Source organism: Drosophila willistoni, assembly GCF_018902025.1.
Source record: "Drosophila willistoni isolate 14030-0811.24 chromosome 2R unlocalized genomic scaffold, UCI_dwil_1.1 Seg167, whole genome shotgun sequence".
NCBI classification, from domain to species: Eukaryota; Metazoa; Arthropoda; class Insecta; order Diptera; family Drosophilidae; genus Drosophila; species Drosophila willistoni.
The window spans coordinates 12,855,135-12,878,150 of NW_025814050.1; the positions used below are offsets into that span (position 1 = coordinate 12,855,135).

General features: G+C 34.9%; 4 protein-coding genes across 4 annotated transcripts; all 4 read left to right on the forward strand.

Annotated features, from left to right (window-relative positions):
• Nucleotides 1-229: 229 nt before the first annotated feature.
• LOC6642733 (odorant receptor 33b) lies at nucleotides 230-1,410 on the forward strand. The gene is made up of 2 exons (XM_023175687.1): nucleotides 230-936; nucleotides 999-1,410. The coding sequence occupies exons 1-2, from the start codon at nucleotides 230-232 to the stop codon at nucleotides 1,408-1,410; spliced, it is 1,119 nt and encodes a 372-aa protein (XP_023031455.1).
• A 3,158-nt stretch (nucleotides 1,411-4,568) lies between these two features.
• LOC6642734 (odorant receptor 33c) lies at nucleotides 4,569-6,603 on the forward strand. Its single transcript, XM_002064847.3, has 2 exons — nucleotides 4,569-5,320; nucleotides 6,174-6,603. Exons 1-2 carry the CDS (start codon nucleotides 4,569-4,571, stop codon nucleotides 6,601-6,603), a joined length of 1,182 nt encoding a protein of 393 aa, XP_002064883.1.
• A 2,336-nt stretch (nucleotides 6,604-8,939) lies between these two features.
• Nucleotides 8,940-9,622, forward strand: LOC6642735. Its single transcript, XM_002064848.2, has one exon. It carries the CDS (start codon nucleotides 9,012-9,014, stop codon nucleotides 9,531-9,533), a length of 522 nt encoding a protein of 173 aa, XP_002064884.1. The 5' UTR covers nucleotides 8,940-9,011; the 3' UTR covers nucleotides 9,534-9,622.
• An 8,736-nt stretch (nucleotides 9,623-18,358) lies between these two features.
• On the forward strand, nucleotides 18,359-20,699 carry LOC6642578 (probable basic-leucine zipper transcription factor Q). Its single transcript, XM_002064849.4, has 2 exons — nucleotides 18,359-18,428; nucleotides 18,971-20,699. Exons 1-2 carry the CDS (start codon nucleotides 18,420-18,422, stop codon nucleotides 20,462-20,464), a joined length of 1,503 nt encoding a protein of 500 aa, XP_002064885.2. The 5' UTR covers nucleotides 18,359-18,419; the 3' UTR covers nucleotides 20,465-20,699.
• Nucleotides 20,700-23,016: the final 2,317 nt, after the last annotated feature.

Sequence of the window (23,016 nt, forward strand, 5' to 3'; positions counted from 1 at the left end):
CTTTTTTTACGATAACAATGTCCCACTACGTTTGTAACCTAACAAAGGAAAAGTAATCCAAGATAATTACAGAGCATTAGTCAACAATTAAGCAATTGAAAACTTAATTACCTAATTATATGTTTACACTCAAATATCAAAGCGATTGCCTTACCAAATATACATATAATTTAATTTAAATGTATAAAAACCTCCGACACCTTGACGTGGTTTTCATTCCGTTTGAAATATGGCGCCGAATGTGCCTGAGGTCAACAGTGAGAGTATTTATCGAGTCTATTGGCTCTATTGGCGTTTACTGGCTGTGGATTTAAAGTGGCACCCTGTATTTCGTCTACCATTGGATATCTTAATCAATTTCTTTGTCACCCTTTGGTATCCTATACTACTGCTAATTGAATTAGTTTCACAGACTTCTATGGTTATTCTCTTCAAGAATTTACCCATAACAACGGCTTGTATATTCTGCAGTTTTAAGATCATTTGTTTTCGCTGGAAGTTGCCGCAAATAAAGAAAATTCAGAAATTATTGGAAGAGTTGGACAAAAAAGCAATTAGCGAGGAGGAATGCCAATACTTTGAAACCAAAATACGACGTGGCGCCAATGTGGTATTGAAAACATTTTTGGTGTTCTATTCATCGACGATAATAAGCTCAACTGGCCTTATTTTGCTGGGCAATGAGAGGGAACTTCTCTATCCTGCATGGTTCCCGTACGATGTGCAGGCATCGGCTTTCAATTATTGGCTTAGTTTCTTATATCAGTCTATTGGAGGCTGCTTTATAGTCGTTCAAAATCTGATAAATGATACATATGTTCCAATGACGTTGTGTGTGCTGTCTGGACATGTTAAGATGTTGGCCATAAGAATGAATAAAATGGATAGTACGGAAACCCTAATTGCTGGCATCGAGGATCATAGAAAACTAATTGAGTAAATAGTTGACAAAATTAAGTGAAAATAAATTAATTTTTATTCATTTTTTTACTTTCAAGGATCATTGGATTGTTACGTCAAACTTTGTCGTTGCCGCAACTTGGTCAATTCATTTCGAGTGGCATTAATCTATCGACTGTACTACTATATATTGTATTCTTTGCCAATAATATACTCGATATAGTTATTTATGTCGTTCACTTTTTGGCAATTGCCTTGGAACTCTTTCCGGCATGTTATTATGGCTCTGTATTGACCATGGAATTCTACGAGTTAACCTACTCAATATTTTCCAGCGATTGGATAGGTAAAAACCGTGAATACTGTAGGAGTTTATTGATCCTAATGCAATTGACGTTACGTGAAGTGACCATCAAAGCTGGCGGCATGGTCATCATCGGAATGAATGCATTTTTCACCAATATGCGAATGGCTTACTCTTTATTCACGCTGGCAATGACTTTCAAATAAACTACAGATCCTTGGCAATCACAAGAATCAAATGTTAAGAATACAGAATACAATTTTCGACTGTTCACAAAAAAAAATATCAAAATATCTTGTTGGAATGTATCGCCAATGCATTATTAATTAATGTCTCAATTAATAAACCTTTATTTATCCTAACGATTAAACTGTCACAAACCATAATTAAGTCACCATTAGTCAAGGAAACTACACATACACATGTATGTAGAACATTACCCACTCAAGCCTATTTATTAACCAACTATCAGTTGGACTACTGACATTAGCATTGACAGCCAATTGTAGTTTATTAAACGAACTATTTTCATACAAATGATTATTCAATATTTTAACATTTCTTGTTTAATATTTACCTCACATATTCTTTTATTTTCAAAATAGAAAATTTTGGAATACACACATAGAAAAAGTTGTGAAATATTGAAGGAACTAAAATAACCATTAACATTTCCAACTAAGCCTTTTGGGTTATACTTTTAGTACGCTTTCATTTCTGAGTCAATTTCAGAATTTCAAGGCCCAATTTAAATCAAGTTTCTAAATAAGCGAAGCATTGCCAGCTTTAAAGAATAAAAAATCATATATCTTAACTATTTATTTAACAGGAAAAGTCATTTTGTGTTGTTTATATGTTCAGATGAATAAAATGCAAGTTAAATTTGGAATTTTACATGTGATTTTAACAACAAAAATTAAAATTAAATATTTTTAAGTTGGGGTATGCTTCATTAAAACTTGAAAAACCAAAACATTATTGCCAGAATTAATTGTACATTTCTTCTTTTCATAAAAAATTGAAGGAATCTAAATCATTTCTTTTATTATACTATTATTGTTATTATTATGATACCCCCTAATGATGATTATGCCCACATATTATTGTAATTTTTTCAATTGTCTTTTTAATGGTGAAATACGAATCGCTATTGCTGCAATTTGTGCTGATAGTAAAGGAAACGACACTTAATGAGATAAATATTAAGCACTAGCCATATGATTGATGTTAGTCTGAATATTATTATCTGCGAATAAACTACTCCTTAGCTGTCTCTCACTTCTCTATTTGACCTAATAACCAAATGACTTCAAGCATTGTTTGCCAGGATAATAGAAAAAGCTCTTAATAAGTCAACAGGTGCGGACGAGAAGCATCTTTAACTACACAACTAATAAAATTGTTGACCGTAGTCAACGAGGAACAATCTCGCGATTAACACTAGAGCTACACTGTGAAAGACGAAAAAAGGTGCAACACTTCCTTGACAACAACATTAAATAAGCAGTGTGACCCAAACAGGGAGTCGACAAAGAGAAGTTTTAGACTTCTACTGACATTCAAAATGAAGAATTTGTATGTCTTGTGTTACTTAGTCTATTCTTTTATCTGACCTTACAATAGAAATTAACTTACCAAAGTGCATAAGCCAAGAAGGAAAACTTTTCGCATTATTAAGCAGATTTTGTCTGCTGCAAAAGTGTAGAAAATTATCCTCAAATGATGCAACTTTGTATTTATACACTTGCAGACAAACATTTAACAACTTTTTTATGTCCATTTTGGTTTAAGTAAATTCCATTCCAACAATGTGGCAAGTGATGCATATAATTTTATGTCTACTTATGCTAAACAGAGCACAAAATTTCCCAAACACTTAATTATATGCACTTAATATTCTTTACGATTTTCTCTTGTATACAAGTTACTGTAATGTCAAAAGGCTTAAATTATATACACTTCTTTTTTTCTTGCATTTCAAATGGGTATTAAACGATTGTAGCTACATTCCAAATTTTTAGCCAATATTATTCTTTATTCATCTAAACTTAGTTGGGATTAAAACAATTTATGATTTAGCTCTCCCTTTAAAATCCTTTTTATAAGAATAATATAATATAATAATATAAGAATTATGATATAGATATCTGATCAGTCTTCAGACATATTACTGCTTTAATTAATTAAAAACTTAATTAATTAACAACTTTCACTTTTCACGACATTCAGTTTTAGCATTTCGAAGCTTAATTCTTTAAATCAAAAAGGAAACGAGTTATGAACCACTAGATGTGGCATCTTCAAACCTTTTCCAGTTACTTTAGATTAAAATTAGAAATTAAAGCTATGTTTTTGCAACTATTATTTGGAAAGATCATTACTTGCTGGAGAATAGAAGTCACATATGTACATAAGTCTAAATAATTCGAATACCTAACGCTTTCTTCGCCAAATTTGATTAATAAAAACACAATGTTTTTCTTATTGTTTTTTTCAATATATTTTATTCACATTGGGAGATAAGCAAGCCTGTTTCATCTGCAATGGGAATCTCTCTTTATATCAATCAAAAAGGACGCAAAAACAACGAATTTGATATGTCCAAATTTAACAGCAGAATATTCGTTTACCATAATACGATTTCGGGAAATTCATTCCATTTCGAATTGGTCTGCTAAGTCTCATAATATTTCGACGCAGCCCCACTTTTCGCTTTATTTGCTGGTATTTTCGTTCCATTCTGAATTGTTCTTCATTCCGTTTTAATATCATACATCCATAAATGCCGTTGAAAATGCACTACGGTCATTCGGTTTATTAAATCAACCGAGAATGCGGTTGGTTTCGGTATGGCATGGCATTCGATATACACATTTGCATTTTCGCTTAATTTTAATTACCGCCTAATGGCCGCCATTAGTAGAAGCTTAATGAAAATTGCATTGGCGCCGTTTAAATGCCACTTAGTGGTAAAGATTACACTGAAAAAAATAAAAAGAAAAATTCATAAATAAATGCAACACATTAGATTAAAGAATGTACTAGAAAAACTACTTATTATCTTTATGTTGCTCTTAAATTATTTGATTTTATTTCCCATGTAGTTCAATTGATTTTCCACTAAAAATAGACTGGACTACCCATTAATTATTTGGCAATGCCGATGGCCTTCCACATGGTGTCAGTTGAGGTTTACACCTCATTGGTTTGGTTAGTTATTTATTGATAACAAGAAAAGCAAAAAAAAAAAAACAAAAAAAATAATTGGAACTGTGGCAATTTTATTTGAATTTTTGTTCGCTCAATGTTCTTTTCGGTGTGGTATCCATAAAAACGAATGCTTTCCATTCAGTCGACGTATACAATGGCCACCTTCATCACCTGCGTTAATAGTTTACGGGTCTATCGTCCGTTTTGGTTCAGCATTCGTCTGCTTGCACCCACATTCTTTGGCGCAAAGTCACGTGCCGTGCAGATTTATGTGGTGCTACTTCATCTGTTGGTAACTATAATGTTTCCAGTGCATTTATTGCTTGGTTTGGTACTCCAACCGACGCCAGATGAGATGTTTAAGAATCTCACCATGAGCATCACTTGCATGGCCTGCAGTTTGAAGCATATTGTTCACCTGTATCACATATCAGATATTGTTGAAATTGAAGGATTGCTGGAAAAATTCAATACATTTGTTACCAGTGAGGAGGAACAAAGCTTTTATCACGACAATTTGAGCAAGCGAATTCAACTAATTTATCGATGCATTCAAATAAGCTATATCTTTATCTACGTAATGTTTCTCTTGACTTTGGTACTTCATATCAGAGGGGAACATCGCGAATTGTTGTATTCGGCTTGGTTACCATTCGATTGGCAACGAAATGCTATCGTTTACACTTTAGCTGTGTCCTATCAGACTATGTGCATTTTAATGGAAGGATTTCAGGGACTTGCAAATGATTCGTACACACCACTTACTTTATGCTTTTTGGCTGGACATGTCCATTTGTTGGTCATACGTCTTAAGCAATTGGGATATCAGGAACTGCAAGAAGAGCGAGAATTGAATCAACATTCTCAACTTTTGTCTTATATTGAACAGCATAGACAACTGATGAGGTAAGAATTACTCTATTCAAACATCAAACTCAATTATGTTTACTGGCACAGTATTCATTAAAAAAATCTTATATTGACTTTATCTGCTTATATGAAGTAATCAGGGGCTAGATTATTAAAGTACTCAAGTATATAGTTTGAGAACAAACCTTAAGAAATTGTGAGTTAAGATGTTCACTAATGCAAATATAGATTCTAAAAAAAAAGCATAGACAAATTTCTAAATTTCTTAAAGAAAAATAATAATTTTGGAGCTCTATGTTGCGAATAAATTGACCTCATTTCACATCCCTGGACCTTTGATTGCTCTTATCTATCATCCATATATTTAAAAAAGGTTAAAAGAATATAAAATCACATCCTAAAGGAAATGATATTATGTATAAGTTTGCGAATGTATTATTTTAATATGTAATTTTCTATATGTACTTGAAGAAAATGTTTAGTTTATAATAGAAATGTCTAGGACTTTAACACATTAAGATTCTTATGATTATTTTTGCCTGGATGACTATTGAAATTTTTGATTATGATCTGCCATCAATGAGTGCTTGTTCTAAAGCCAAATGGTTAGTGGCATATTTTGAGAATAAAACAAATGAGTTTGTAGGTATGTTAAAATTCTAAAACAAAAATAAACTTTCTGATCCATTTCAAACCAATTTTAGAAAGTTAAACTTACAATGGTTTTATCAAATCTCCAAACAAGCAAAAAAAATCTTAATATTATATTTAAACTCAAAATTTCCGAACTTTTGTGAGTTGTTGGACTTACATAAGCTTTATTGACTTTATAATTCTACCAAAACATAAGTATTAATAGCATATATTTTCTATTTTCTTTCATTTGCAGACTCCATCAGCTAATACGAAAGACCATCACTCAGGTGCAACTGATTCAACTAATTTGCTGTGGCGCCACTTTATGTTTAATTGTGTGTTATGTCCTGTTCTATGTAAGAGATATTGTGGAATTTTCGTATTATATAATTTACTTTGCCGTCATTTGTATACAACTTTTTCCCGGCTGCTATTATGCAAGTGTTGTGGCCGAGGAAATTCAGAACTTACCTTATGCCATTTTCTCGAGTAAATGGTATGGCCAATCAATTGATTATCGTCGAAATGTGCTCATCTTTAGTCAATTAACATTGGGCAAGACAGGCAAGGACAGAGTCATGAAAGCCGGTGGTATTATTGAGCTCAATTTGAATGCCTTTTTTGCCACCTTGAAGATGGCTTACTCCCTCTTTGCTGTAGTACTACGATCAAGGGACATTTAAGCACACCCAAAGAGAAAACAGGCAAAACAAAAATATATAAAATAAAAGTGTGCGTTAATTAAAGAATCTGCTTCTGCCTCTCTGTTGGGCTATTGTTATTGATTTCCCCTTGAATACCCGAAATTTCCCCTCCCAAAAAAAATAACTTAGTGGGTCTTGGCTGCTTGAAGGCAATCAATGTGCTACAAATGAAATTTCATTAATTGCCTCGTCCCGATGCGCAAATAAACATTCCAGCTTCGATTTTCGTTTCATTTTGTTGTTTCTGCTGCTGTTGTTGTTGTTGTTGTTTCGGCCGCTTCGCATTTTACAATTGCACATTAAAGAACCACCGGTCCCGTCCCCGTCGCTTCGACCAAATCATTATTCCACCCTCCTTTGTTCATGTCTCTCATTTCCCATTCTTATGCCCTCGTAGACCGAAAATTAAATGTTGTTTACTTTTAAAAAGATTTTTGATTTTTGTTTGCACGATTTGTTATTGTAAACCTTGCATAAATCCCAATGAAATCTGGGCAGCATTGTGTTTTTGTAATTAAAATTTTACTAAAATAAAAATAAAATGAGAAAACAATAGCCCTCGTTTATATTAAAATAGAGAACAACATGTGCCAAAGTTCATTCATATTTAGTTCATTGGGAAAGTCTAAATGGCTAATGGTTGGGTCGGAGATCTATTACTTGTATGGATATTATACTCTTACACTTTTTTATTCACTACAAACTATGAGTCACAATTCAAAATTTTAAGCTGATTGGCCGTCAGAGAATACTGAGCCACAACATAAATATTTTGAAATTAAGTATTGGTAAAATAGTTTAACTACATTTGGTTCGAATGTTGTATAGCTTCCCGAAAATGCAACACAAAATATTGAAAAAAATATACGAAAATATAAGTCTCTATATTGTCTCTATTACTAATGCCGTTTTAATGATTTCGCTTTATATTTCTATATTTTTTTTCTTTTTGGGTACATCTTAAATATAATTACAGTTACAAATACTATTCGGGAATGCATTTGCATACTTTTTATACGAATCAACAAAAGTGGAAGTCTAATATTATTACAGATTTTGCTAAAGTGAACCAAAAGTTGAGGTACTCAAAAATAAATCAAACGCATATCAAACGATTCGGTTTAAAGTAATTATTATTGTGGCACTCAGGATATTCATTTTTAAATTAATTCATAAAAACAAAATTTATTATCACAACATATCGATTGATATTTTTTCTTTTCCCATACCAAGCTGACACTTTTCATTACCCTTAGTGAATTTTTGTGGAATAATTTTGTCCAAGCTATTGAATTTTTAAACAAGTAAAAAAAAACCCTTTATTCATTTCAAATTCATAGCCATCGGCTATCCGGTGGAAAACTCCTGCACTGCGTTTGGCATTAGGTAAGGTTAGTATTTTCCATCGTTTTATTTTACTTTTTCAGTTTTGTTTCGTATTTATTTATTGATTTATGGCACAGCTTTAGCAATTTGGAGTGTTATCTTGAGGCACCCAAATACGTGACTCCATGGGCATTTGTTTTTTTTTACCCTTTTCTTTGCTGGTTTAATCGAACTTGAAAGCATTTGCGAATTTATATGAAATTTTTATTAGTGCTAGCATAGCACTAAACAATTTTGATTAAAAACTAAATTTGTCACGACAAAAACAAAAAAGTGGAGGTAGTGACTGGAGACACTGAAATAAAATTCGCTTTTACTTGGTAAGTGTAGGTAAATGTATGTTTCGAAAGGACACTATATCATATTAATCATAATTGGTGGGGTGGCCTATATCACGGAGTGTATATTAAGAAAGACTGATAGCCAACAATATCAAGTCGATATCTTGGATCGGAAAGCATATCCTCAAAGAACAAATAACGTATTTTTCATCCTACAGGCACAGATTTAAAGAGCTAACTTTTGAATTCATTATTGTTAGGTTGAATAACAATAAACTAAAGGAGTCCCCTATACTAACATATTACAATGCTGCAACAAAGGTGATCCAAAATTTGGTGTTGAATAATGCAAGCACTAGTTTTAAATTTGATCAGTGTTGCTAGGCGTCAAATTACATGTCCGCTGGCGTTGCCAGATATGGCAAAAAAGTATTTGGGACCGTCAATTAATATCGTGTCGTTCAAATGTGTCGTGTTGGGTTGGAAATTTCCACTAGTGCTTGAAGTTGGTAAAGTTGGGTTAAATGAAGCATCAAGTGACACAGAAATGCGACCATCTTCATATTGCCCAGTGTGGCGTTATCGATAAGTCTAGTCAACAATAATCGATATATACAAAAATAGTCATCGACTTTTTGGTATCAATGGGCAACACTGTAACCCTAATAATCTAATGTAATAAACGCCCATCCAAAGTTTTATTGAATTCCTAGAGAAAGTATGGCCGCTTCTGCGGGTGCCAGAACATCCGCAACCGTACAAGCTAAACGTTTTTGTGGCCTAGGGAATCATTACCTCCAGGAACCGCACAAGACCATTCAAGATGCTCATCTTCTGCAATTTGCCAAGAAGTTAAATGAGGATTTGCGAAGCACCACTCTCATTTGTGGCAACTGTCTGGATGTGCTGCAATCGGCTTATGCGAACAAATTGAGAAATGCCATACGCCATAGAAACAGACGACTTGCAGCTCAATCTGCTACTATATCGGATGTTAGTTGCAGTCAATCATCATCGTCATCCGATAAACCAACCACTACTGCAGCGGCAGCCGCCAAACGAAAGCGTAAAGGAGAAGCACCACCTGAGGACGACGGCAATTCTAGCGATGACTCCTCGCTCAGCTTAAATGCGGTGAATGGGACGCGACTACCAAATATACAGCCGATCCCAAAGCGACGTCAGGTCAATCGGTCTGGAATAGATTTGGATATTTACTTGGCCGGCACAACGGGTGGCTAATGTGGATAATTGTAATTCCATTTTGTCGTGTTTGCTGTTTGCTCTTTTCAATAAACTAAATTGTTTTAGACTCAATGTATAACTTTTCATATGAACTACACGGTATAAACTGTGAGAGGATGGCTACTAACCTTTCCATATCTCTTTCTTCCAGAGTCTAAATATGGTTTACGGTTAGGGCGATCGATTTGTATGCAGTAATAGAAATTGTAGTGTACTTCCTGCATTTTTCCATTACTGTGTACAAGGGATGTGATGCATATGAAATAAAGTTGGAATGTGGCATGTAAATGAAGGAAACTCACTTCGTTTGTATGCATGCATAAAGAATACGATGCACGTCCAGAGCCACGAGGCAAACCCTTTGGGTACATGCATAAATGACCATGTCGCAAGGACACGAAACACTTCTCAATGAATGCCTATCAATAAATTGCCAGAAATGGGCAGAGATGGGGCAAAGTGTAAAGTGAAAGTGTCAAAGCCGCCATTAAAATCAACCCAAAGCAACACTTTTGTGTGATTATTGAAAGCAATTTCGTACAGGCAAACAGAAAATTGGAGGGGAAAAACAAAAGGAAAATGCGACAAAATGCCAAAAGGCCCAGGCGAGGACTTAGCGGACAAAAAAGTTGCGCATACGTCGTGTAGCACACCCCGAGAGAATGCTTACAGCTACTGAGCTCTCCGCCCCCCATCGCCTCCATGTTCTTATTCACGCAGGAGCTGGAGGTGATTTAACTTTTTTTTCGTTTTGCTGCTGCCTGCCCATTCATTTCCCGTTTTCAATACAGTATATACAATGAACACAGAGATGAGGTAGTGGGAAAAAGATGGGAAAAGCAAAAAAAAATATTGTTGGCATACTTTTTCAAGTACTTCCTGCCGCATGTCCTGACGTCGCTGCCTCTGCCACCATTGACGCCGCTCGACTGTCGGTGTGTTTATTTTAACTTTTGGCATTGTGTGTCTACGCGCGAGATTCGCAACCGAGGGAATAGAAAAGTAAAACAAAAATATGAAAAATAAATTGAAACACTCAAACCAGATCCACAAAAAAAAAGAGACAAAAAGCAAAATGGAAAAAATAGATAAAAAAAAAAGGACGAACGAACAACAAAAACTGTCAACTCTTGGGGCAAAAAAAAAAAAAACAACCAACAACCAGGCAACTCAATCACTGTGGCTTGGAAATTGTGACACTCGGAATGGAAATAGATGAGTGGATTTTGGCCACTGGCCTTCTCTGCTCTGGCCACAGATTGAATTGCTTTCACTTTTGACCGACAAATTGTTGCAAATGCCCCCTGGGATCAAGTGAGACACAGACCAAGAGCATTATAAAGAGGATGAAACTAGCATTGAATAGCAGTTTTCTCTCATTGCAATTATGGAATTTGTTTGACATTTTTGCATTTACTTGTCTTTGCCTCTACAAAAATTCTTACTTAGTTTTGGTAATCAACAAAAAATTTGTTAAATTAAAAAATAGTTCTCTTGTACAATAAACATCCTCCAGTTATGTTGATGAACTGATTGATGTTAGGCTAAACAAATTCTTTCAACATGCAGATGAGAAACGTAAATTGTTGGGGTTTTACCTAAGACAGTCTGAACTATTGTGATTTAGAAATCCATTTATTTATGATGCAGCAATATGATTCAGTAACCGTGATGCAATTTTTCACCTGCTGAGAACAGGCCAATATGCAACTAATACATTTATGTATATTTCATTTAAATCCTATCATTGAGATACTATTAAAATATTTAAAAGAAACACCTAACAGTGTAATATTCCATTTTGAATAACGATGAAATTTAGTTTGGTCTTCAAATGATGCCAGCTCTTTTCAAAATAAAGGATCCAAAGCAATTGAAACAATATCTAATTGTGCAAATATATATTTGTGTTCAATTTTCACTTGGTTCAGGAGTTACTTTCAGTTATTTAAATCCCGAATTCCAATGAATGAACGATGTTCTACCATGCCAAAGTTGACATTTTATGTAAAAAAAACTTGTCTTACTTGTTAAAAATTAACATATCTAGATTAAAACATCGACATTTGGGCGATTCTTATACCCTTGCAAAAAGGGTATATTAATTTTGGTCAAAAGTGTGCAACGGATAGAAGGAAGCATCTCCGACAATATAAAGTATATATATTCTTGATCAGCACGACGAGACGAGTTCAAATAGCCATGTCCGTCCGTCTGGATCAACGCAAACTCCTCATAGACCGTTGGAGCTACAGAGCTGAAATTTCGCATGTATGTAGGTATGTATATACTGCAGGCGTTGTATATCTCGGATTCAGCCGGATCGGATCACTATATCATATAGGTCCCATACAAATGGCAAAGTCACGAACAGTGACTTTTCTTAATAACTTCGTTATTTTCTGAGCTATTGTCGTGAAATATTGGTGAATTTATTATACATATAAACGACTATGCCAAATTTGATCAAGATCGGGTGACTATATCATATATAGAAACGATCTTTCGAAAACAGTGACTTTTGTCAATTACTTCGTTACTTTTGACGCGATTGCTTTCAAATTAAACATTTGTTAGTTTAATATATCTGTTAATGACTGTGCCAAATTTGATAAGGATCGGGTAACTATATCATATAGCTCCCATAGGAACGATCGGTGAAAAACTGTGACTATGTCCAATAACTTCGTTATTTCCTATGCTAAGATTGTAGGCCGTTTTTCGCAAACATTAGCCTTTTTAGATAGAACGTTTTTCCACTTTGATGGCTATAGGTAAGGAAAGAGTTACCAAAAAATTGCAAGGGTATACAAATTTTGACGCGATCGAAGTTAGCCCCGGCCCTCTTGTTTAAGTATGTAAACTGTGCAAGAATTTGAATTATGGTTTATTTTAAAGTCAAAAATGTTATATTTTTCATTTTTTCCCGTAACGCTAGGAATCTTTTTAAGGCTGATAAAAATGAAATACAAATAGTTTTGTAATGTGTTAACTTAATTAATTTTAAGGCTGATAAAAATGAAATACAAATAGTTTTGTAATGTGTTAACTTAATTAGGAAACATTGAAAAATATTTCGTCCAGAATTAATAATCCAAACCTCGATTTAGTAGTTCAAAAATAAAAATTCTATATTTTTTATTGACTACTGTTATTTCTAAAAGTAATGCCAATTTTGGATCATAAAAGTAAATAAAATGAGCTAACTTTATATTATTTTTAAATGAATTGTCGTAGAAATGTTCCGTAACGCCAGATTGGAAATGCTCAGACAAATGTATATACATACATAAATATATAATTAATGTTAAGTAGAGACTGTAAAAAATATGGAAGTTTCTGTGATGCCTTTATTTATTTAAACCAAACTCTAATCGAACGAATCAACATTTACACCAACTAGTATTTATAAAGGATTTGAAATTTTTATTTTATAGCTAGAGATATATGTATAATTGAAACCACTTCGTGAGTTAACATATATATTTTAAATGAACTCTTTTTTACCTTTGTTGCCAAAACATAAAATCGATAGCTAAAATGAATTTGTAATTATTTCATTGCTTTTATACTTTTAATTACTACAATTTGGCAAATGAGAAAGTGAAAATATGCATTTTAATAGCTATTAATTATAAGCATCGGTTACTTTTAATTGAACACACACAAATTTGTAATTGAAATTGATTATTCAATCAACACTAATGTTATGAATGTGTATCAATTAATTGGCCTTTTGACAGTTTTTGTAAAGTACATAAATTGAGAAAAATTGTGCAAACAAATTGGTGGTAAGCAACAACAAAAAAAACGACAAGCAAATAAAAAACAACAACTGGTTGATTAATTAACCGTAGGCAAATTGGCTGCATCAAAAGGGATTCCCTGTTTTTTTCATGTATTTCGGATGTTTGTTTTTTTGTCCTACAACTGTTTTGGCATTCACAGCAGAACTCAATTACAACGCGGCTGTTGGACATTCAATTTGCCAACTTTTACATCCCTTCTCTTGGCCAACTCACTCACTCCTCCGCTCCGGTCGACTCTCTTAGTGAAAAACAAGCGGAAAACGCGCATCAAAGACAAACACAACCGGCTACATGGGTATTGGCAAGAGGAATAGTGTCCAACCAACGACTGTGGTAGTCCAGCGATGCGACACATGTTCCATGTTGCTTTTTCAACCGCTAGAACCAGCAGTAGGAGCAGCAAAAGCAACAACAACAACAGGAACAATGTCAGCAAGCGGCGCCTAAAACTATGCACTATGAAAATGAATAACACAGAGAATCAGCTCAGAGCTTCAATGTTTTCTGTCCTATCTTTTGGCTCTTCTTGTATTTCAGTCATGCATGACATTTTTTTCCACTCAGTTTGTTTTTCATACCTTAGAACCACTGGAAAAATACTCTAAATTTATAACAATATGGCATTTAGATTTACAACTCTTAAGGATTTTTTTCTAGAACAATTCTAAATTTCGTTTCCTGTTTAGAAAAAAAAGGCAACTTCTTTGTCATAAATTGATGTTCGTTTTTTTTAAGATTCCATACGCATTATAAATAAACAACATATCAAACCAAAACGAAGAAATCCTTTATAAAAGTTTGGGGTACTTTTCCAAAAAGTGTATCTTATAGTCGGCCAAGTGTTTTTTTTTATAAGAACATGTTTTGCTTTTCTCTTTTGTTTGTTTTGCCCGTGCACGTTGGATGATATCTTTTTCTCTTGTTCTATTTTGTTTGTTGTTTCTTGCTACGCAATGGCACAGATGCTCACGTTGTTGTAGTTGTTGTTTTTTTTTTTTTTTTTTTTTTTTTGTTTTTTAGCTTTTGTTGTAGTTGCTTCTGTTGTTACAGCTGATAAAGCTTTCAGGGCTTTTAGCATGGCATCTAAATCAAGTTGACTTTTGTCTAAAGATAAATCTTTGGTATAACAATTTACCAAGATCTGACTAGTGTAAAATGTTCTCAAAACGAATAGAAAAAGAGGATTTCATATAAAACGATATAATATGATATATATTTTGCTACTTGGATAAGATATTATTACACTGAAATTTTATAAATTAAATGATTTACAATTAAGAATAGATGAGATACATGAAAAACAAAAAAGGGATATGAGAAGATATATGAGCTATTCCTAATTCTATTACGATTAATCAATAATTTATGAGAAGCCAGCAAAAATAAATCGCCTGATCATTTTAGATAAAAATATGCAAATACATTTTCAACTTTATACTAAACTAAATAGAGTTCTTTGCGTATCAAGGGCACTCAGCTTGAGGTCAGACAATATGTACCTATGTTTTGATAACCCAAAATTAGGACTAATATCAGCATTTTAGAACTCACTATCTAAGGAGAGAAAGCCCCACCGAATATGAAACTGCATTTCAATGTCCACGAAAAATGTCCTGCCCATCGCACTTCCTGTAAAGATGTTATGAGCGAAAAGTCTACCATCAATTGTATTGAAGAAATTTCATCTTAACCAGGCGACGAGTTAAAATTTACAGTCAATTTAGTTAAATAAATGATAATCAACTCTTAATCTTTCTTTATAAAATATTTGATTATTTTAAAAACCATAAAAATGGGCAAATTTAATAAAAATAAAAACTTACTTAATTAATTCAAGAACAGAGCCACAGACTCCCAGATTGTGACCCGAGAACAATTCTGTTGTGAATATAAAAACCAATTTAGTTAAACTATTTATAATTAGTTGCAATTCAAGACCAAAAATGTATAAAGAGGTCATGCAATATACGTAAAGATAATAATAATTTTAATTTCAATAATTTTAATAATTTTGCCAGTAATCAGAGGTTATCAAAACATTTCTAAGCTCCGAGAGAATGAAATTATTTGCCAAATAAAACTCGAGGGGCATTGAATAAGTTATCTGAAATATTAAAACAAACACAATCCAAAGATGTTTAAATCAAAAATTGATAAATTAATATGGAAAGAAGTGGTGTAAGACATAAGGGAAGTTTTAGTAGTTCTGAAAAGTCAACGACAAAAAATTGTGAACAAAAATGTGTTCATTGTCTAAAATTTTCTTCCAACCCTCGGATGCAAAAATTCTTGCTGATATATAGCTTGGGAACAATCTACAATTCGTTTTTGATAATATACCAAAGAGATGCTCAATCTAGACTATATATTTTCTAAGCATCTTAATCTTCAATTCAGTATAATTTTGTCTTGTTCTCTGATTAGACATAAAAATGTTGTTGAAAATAATTTCTATATTTTGCCTTTTGCTGGCAGTCGAACTGTGTGAACCGTCTCATATAAGAGAAGATTACTGTGAGGATTATTGTGGCAATGAGTGCAAAGTGTCATCCAACAGTGAGACCGAAAAGACATGCACCAAAATTGGAGACACTGTAGTCACCGACAAATATAAGCTAGAATTTTTAAATAGAAATTTAATTGTAACTTGGAAGTTGACTCCAGTTAACCTTTCAACTCTCAAGAAACTGGATTTGTCACACGAAACATTTCAAGCTTCTAAACTTAGGATAAAATATTCTCCTGCCGATGCTAGTGGACAGCTGGAAGAAGTCACAATCGTTCGAGCCATTGACTATATGAAAGCTCTTAACATCAATGAATTGAACTATTATCGCGATGAGACATCGACACATCAAATAATAGAGCATGAAATTGATGTGATTGGTGGACCTTTTGGAGTGCTTTTAAATGTGAAAAACGAAACATTTGAATCAGATTTCTTTTACAAATACTTTTTGCTGCACATGAAGAACCTGAAAGGCGTTTCATTAACCAGTACGAAAATATTAAAGCTACACGATGAAACATTCAAAATCAATAACCATGTGCAGAATATTGTATTTGATGGATTGAATTTACAAGGTCTCAAATTTAAAAACATGACAAACATAAGGATGCTGCGTATTTCCAACTGTCAATTGAATATCTCCGAATTTCTAAGGTTCGTATTATTCAGTAAATTTACATGATTTCCTCTCTTAATATTTACTTTATTTATTTCAGTTCAACCAATCTTCAAAATTACTTGGAAATTCTGGTATTTGATTTAGCAGAGAAACTAGACCTGACATTGTTCGTCAAATACAAAAATCTGAACGCGCTTTGGGTGGCCTATGAAGATTTGGACTATTATTCGGAAGCCATTTCCAAAACCAACTTAGCAGTTTTCATCTGTAATTTGCAAGGAGGCTCATGTCACTTTAATATTGGCATCAATGGCAAACGTTGTCCTTTGAATTGCAAATGCTCCGTAGAATATACTTCAGAATTTGTCATAGATTGCACTGAACAAGGATTATCAAATATTCCAGAGTTGCCCATATCACACTTAGACAGAACAACTTTATATTTCCGAGAGAATAATTTAATTAAATTGCCAAATATTTCAAGTGAAGGTTTTAATAATATAAAACAACTGTCGTTGGACGATAACAATCTTACAAGCTTAAGCATAACACAATTGCCTCAAAATCTCACCTATCTGGATATATCGAATAATAATTTAACTTTCCTTGACGATGATGTTACCCAATTCATATCAAAGCTGCAATTCGTTAGTCTTTCTGGTAATCCTTGGCAATGCAGTTGTAAATATCTTAAATTTCTTGACTATCTAAGAAGGGAAAAACCCATTGATTATCAGGAAGTATTAAGCGATTGCAATGTACAGGAAAAATGCCACGACCACTGCACTTGCTGTAAGAACGAGGAGACCCAGAAATTTACTTCCCACTGCAATCACAGAACTTTATCCTAACTTTAACTCAGAGAGAAGAGTTCTATTTAATATGCAAATATTTTCACGCATTGTTTTTGATTATACAATAAATACAAATGAAAATAGCATTGCAGATATTATTTTTTAACCATTTTTTTTTAGATTTTACTGCTTTTGATAAAGGGGAATTATGCCAGCAACTTTTACAGGCAAAAACAATTCTTGAAAATTAGTCAAAGAAAAACTTACCAACGCAATTATTTATTAACTTGGAAAATGCAAATTTATTGGCTGAAAGACAATTATAATCGATAAACACTTAACACGGATGTTGCAAGTTTACCCAAGTGGAAGTGAATATATCCGACACTTCCTTGATTTGATCATAAGACAACTAGTTTGTTGGAAAAAAGCAAATTAAGCAAAATAACAATAAAGTTTACCTACTTGCCCCATTTAGCCATATCGATTAAAACCTGTCGTCAAAAAGTCTACTCCATTTCATTGCAAGTCCATTAGGGTTGCCCACCGTTCCAATCTGTCGCGTCTTCTTCATTATTTGCATTTGCTTCCATATTCCGCTTATCAAATTTCAATTTTTGTTTGCCATGTGTCGTCAGTTTACTGAACCATTTTGCAATTGGAGTTGTGTTCCGTGTGGCCTGAAATTACAAAATTTCAAATTCATAAGACCAATGCAGGCCGAGTTGCAGATTTATCTGTCCATCTGTCTGCTTGACTGTTGTCTGGCCTGGCCAATTTCCAATTTCCGTAGGCAAAATGTTGGTTAGCCTTTGTTTTTTTGTTGTAGTTTTTGTAGTATGTTACTTTGGTTTTGTTTTTGAGGAAAAAGTGAATGCTGCAGTGCAGCTTTAATGACCAGGCAGGCGTATCTCTAGGTCATTTGTAACCCTAACTAAACAAATTTGAAAGCCTCTAACGCATATCAAATGTGGTCTGGTTCTTTCGATAGGGCCCTTTTGGGCATATAAAATGGTTAGTGTTCGTTAGCCTAAGCATCAGTCTTGTATTTGGTTTTACCAAGAGCAGCAGCAAAACAAATTACAAACAAGAATCAACAAAAGCAACAGCAACAACTAAAGCCAACTAGTCGAATACTTAACGTCACCAGCCATGAAACGGGTAAGGTTTTTATTTTTGTAGGCCATAAATTTAAGTCCAGGATATGTCATCCCAACATGAGGAACAAATACATTGCTATAAATCAGGATAATCAAAAATACAACAAAACTAATTTATTGGCTACTAAGCCCAACACTCCGAATTTTGTATATACTTTCAAAATTTAATTCTGCGTTAACTTCTATTCTAAACTAATGGCTCACAACTTTTCAAGTAGAATATATTTTAAATAAAAATTCTGCAAACTTCGTATGTACAAAATTCTAAAACCCTCTGTAAGGGTATAAACGGAACACGGAACGAAAAACCAAAGCCGTATTATAACCACTTTGAATGTTGAAAAGAACCAACAAGAAAAAGGGCAGGGGAAAAAGTTTAGCCCTAAAAACCAACAAAAAATCAAATTCATGAATGTTGTCCGTATTTGTGGTCAGTTATTTATGGCCATGTAAAAGATTCAATGGCAAATTGATGATGATGCCCAATGCCAATGATTTATATGCCCAATCAAATAAAACTCAAAAAATTTTTTTTCATTTTAGACCTACCTGTTGCTTTGCCTTAGTCTGCTGACCTGTAATGTGGCCAATTCGGCTCTTCTGCGGCCTCTGGAACTAAGCAAATCCTCATCCATCTCAAGCCTGCAGCAACAACTGAACCTTAACAATAACAACAACAACAACAACAACAATAATGACAGATCCAATGCCAATGATGATAATGATGATGACAGCACAACCTTGACTCCCAACTCAAGCGAGGATTACGATAGTCGTCCACAATATAGTTTTGCCTACGATGTCAGAGATTCGCTGACCGGTGATGATAAACGTCAGGAGGAGAAACGTGACGGTGATCTGGTACAGGGCCAATACTCTCTAATTGAACCCGATGGCACTCGCCGCATTGTGGAGTACACCGCTGATGATTTGAGTGGATTCAATGCCCGTGTATCCAAACAGCGTCTGGATGAACAGCAGCAATTGGAAAGAAGCAGCAGCTCAACCTCTCGTTTCAATAGCATTGAAGAATTGCAATCTCGTTTAACTGCCCAAGCCATTGCCGAAGCTCGTAGCCTAGCCGAAGCCCAGCAGCAGCAACAACTCCAATTGGAAGCCCAAACGCGTCTCGAATCCGAAAATCAAGCGCGTGTCCAGGCCCAGCAACTGATGGAGCAATTCCAGCAGCAAGTCCAGCAACAACAACAGGAGCAACAGCGTCAACAGCAAGAGCAACAATTGAGGGATTTGCAGCGTCTGCAGGAACAGAGGGAACGTGAGCAACGTGAACGGGAGCAACGTGATCGTGAGCAGCGTGAACGTGAGCAGCGTGAGCGTGACTTGAGGGAGCGTGAATTGCGTGACCGTGAATTGCGGGAGCGTGAATTGCGTGAGCGGGAAGAACGTCGTCAACAGCAGCAGCAACAGGATCGTCGCCAACAGCAGCAACAGCAACAACGTCTCTTGGAGCGTCTCAACTCGGAACAGCAGAGCCTAATCCTGCCCAGCTCTGGTCAGTTGCTTGGTCAAAGTGTACAGGCCACTCTGGTCTCCCATCCACCCACTTTGTTGGCCCGCTTGCCTAGCAGCAGTGCCACCACCACATCCACCTCTAGCCGCACCACTTTGCTCTCCCGCGATCGCGATCTGGAGGCCTGGCGTCAGTTGCCCCGCACTCGTCTCACCATTGAGCGTAGCGATAGCAATCAGCCCTCTTTGATCCTGACCCAACCCTCAAGCGCCTCTGTCCAGGCCCAATTGATTAGCTCGCCTCTGCTTTTGGATTCGGCTAATCTGAATGGTTTGATCTCTACTCGTCTCAATGGCAATGCATTGCGGGCCGGTGCCGCATTGAGCTGGTCCCAGGGCAGACGTCTGCTGGGCAATGATCTCTGGCAATTGGATCGATTGGATCAGGATGAGCGTCGTCAGGATAATCGACGTGATAGCGAAGAACTGCGTTCAGCTAGCAGCTCGGAACGTCTCAGTTCTTCATCATCGTCGTCGTCATCATCATCTCGTCTCAAGTCCTGGTAAAAAGCCAAGTCTAACTCCAAGCTGAACTTCAACTGACCTCAATTAAATGGCAATCAATGGATCACGATTATGTTATATATATGTATACAAATAAGACTTGTGTCATTCTAGTGATATCTCTTATCCTTGGGATTTTGGTAAAACTTTCTTTCCCTTTGTCTATCTTTGTTACTTTGCTCTCTCTCTCTGTCTTGACCAACTAATGCTTAAAGTTTTTCCTTTGCTAACTTTTAATTCTAAGTTTAATTGTTTTCTTGTTTAACATTTTTTTCATAGTTAGTCCAAACTGCATTATTATGAAAACTCAAAAAAAAAAAAGAAAGAAAATGAAACGAAAAGAAAATGAAAAGAAAATTAAATGAAATAAAGCAACAAGCTTAAGCTTGTATGTGTGTGAAAATGAAGATACCAAAATTGAGTTCTATTTAAAAGGATAAAAGCAACAGGTGGTCATAGAGAGGTTGTTTCATCCTTGTAGTTTTTATTTCTGGCCAACTAAGCAAAGCCAAAGCCAGTTCAGTTGACCCTAATCGCCTTTCATGGACTCTGACACTCGGTACACACACATATGAACACACACACACACATGCACAACACACGTGTTTCTGCCATAAACTGAGAAACCGAGTAGAAAACAAGTGAAGCAAATGGTAACAAATTTTTTTAATAATAAACCAACAGCTACGTTACCCAGACACAAGCGTTAGAAAAACTTTGTTTGGCTCCTTTTATGCCATAAACTTTTGCCCAACCTTTTGCCTTTCCATTTCTCTGGAGCACTTAAAAATAAAGTTGCACTTGACTGACTGACTGACTGGGGCGGGGCTGGTGGAGATGTGCATGCCGAAACGCCGAGATGTTGGTTAAAACTTGTGGCAGGTTTGTTAACAGCTTGGCAATGAAAATCGGCTTCATGTTGCCGCCAGATAAAACTAAGTACAAAAAAAAAAAACAGCAAACAGGTGAATCTGAGATAGCAGCAGTGCAAACTCTTTGTATAAAAGAGTTTACAAAAGAAAATCAAAAGTTTAAGTTTAATGGAAAATTATTAAAAATTCTCAAGCAACATTGAAGTCAAGAAAAAAGAAACTTTATTTAAGCTACAATCGAGTCCTTATTCATTTGTGATTGCAAATACTAGTAAAATCGGTTTCTTTAATTAAATTCTGGTTTTCGATTTAACAGAGGACAATACAAAACAAATATCTCTATGCCAAGTTTTCCCATATATATGCGAACTTTTTCTTAAACCAACACATAGTCACACGCAAATTGAGTTAGTCATTGGGACAATAATCAAACAAACAATTCAATAGGAAGAGGAATAGGATAATCCAAGAGCAATTGAAAGGTCTCTAGAATCCGGCAACACAGTACAGTGATAGTTATGATTATTTCCGTTTTCGATTCGGTAACAATTTGTCCTTTTCTTTCAAATCATCCGGCTGTTAGTCACACAAAACAAACTACGGGTATGTTTGATGAAAAACGTTTAAAAAATAAGAACAGAACTAGAACAACGAAGAAGAATTCCATGATGTTTTGTTAGCATCAACGTCGAAGGAAATCTTCCTTTATACCTAATAATGCGAAGGGTTTTTAAACGCCTCACCGTTAGCACCTTCCTTAAGAGATCTCTCATTTTCCGTGAATAAGACATGACTAGAAAATATTTCTCCTTGATTTCCAAATAACTTACATCTGAAAATTCAGATTTGTATACTATTTTGACATAGTTCATTAAGAATTGATGTAGGATTTCTATTGGACAAGTACTCCATGGAACAATTCAAATTTCTCTTTACAAGTTAGAAGTCAGCATTTGCCTTTACTAGGCATTTGCATTTAATTGTAGTCATAGTTAATAGTTAAGATATCTTAAGTCTCGACGCCTGGATAACTTCTAACTAGAATGGAGCAGACGCTTCCTTAAACGACTTGATGACAATCTATTTATAAATTTAAAGAAACTATACAAAATGCGAGAAATTCCTGTTTAATACTTTATTTTGGAATAAATACCGCACTTGAATTTAAAATACTTGTCAACTATGTGGGAAAACGACTTTGGCGGTATCAACAAGACAAACTGAATTAGATTAAAGTCATTTGCATTTCCCCGGCACCGCCTCCCCGTCTCCCTCTTCTTATACTCCTCTTGCCATGGCCAGCTGTTATCCCTAAACTCGTCGTCGAGTCTTCCGCTAGAGAAATCACTTAAAAGTTCATCAAAACTGCAGCTGGCTCTGTCCCTTGAGCGTTTCAACTTGACAATTGGCTGACAGCGGCATACAGAAAAGAAAAAAAAGACAGAATAAAAAAAATAGTGTGCTTTCGCTGTAAATGTCATTGTCAAATCCAAAAGAGAGAAGTGAAAACACAGGCACAACAGAAATAAAACCGAGACAAATCAAAGTGAGAATATAGTAAGACCTCCTCACTTGACTTTTTTGCCCTCCGTTCCCTCTTTCACGTAGTCGTGTGCTTAACTTCCTTTTCCATTACAGCGCAAAAATGTTGACTATGCTGGGTTTAACAAGGAAGCTGGCAAA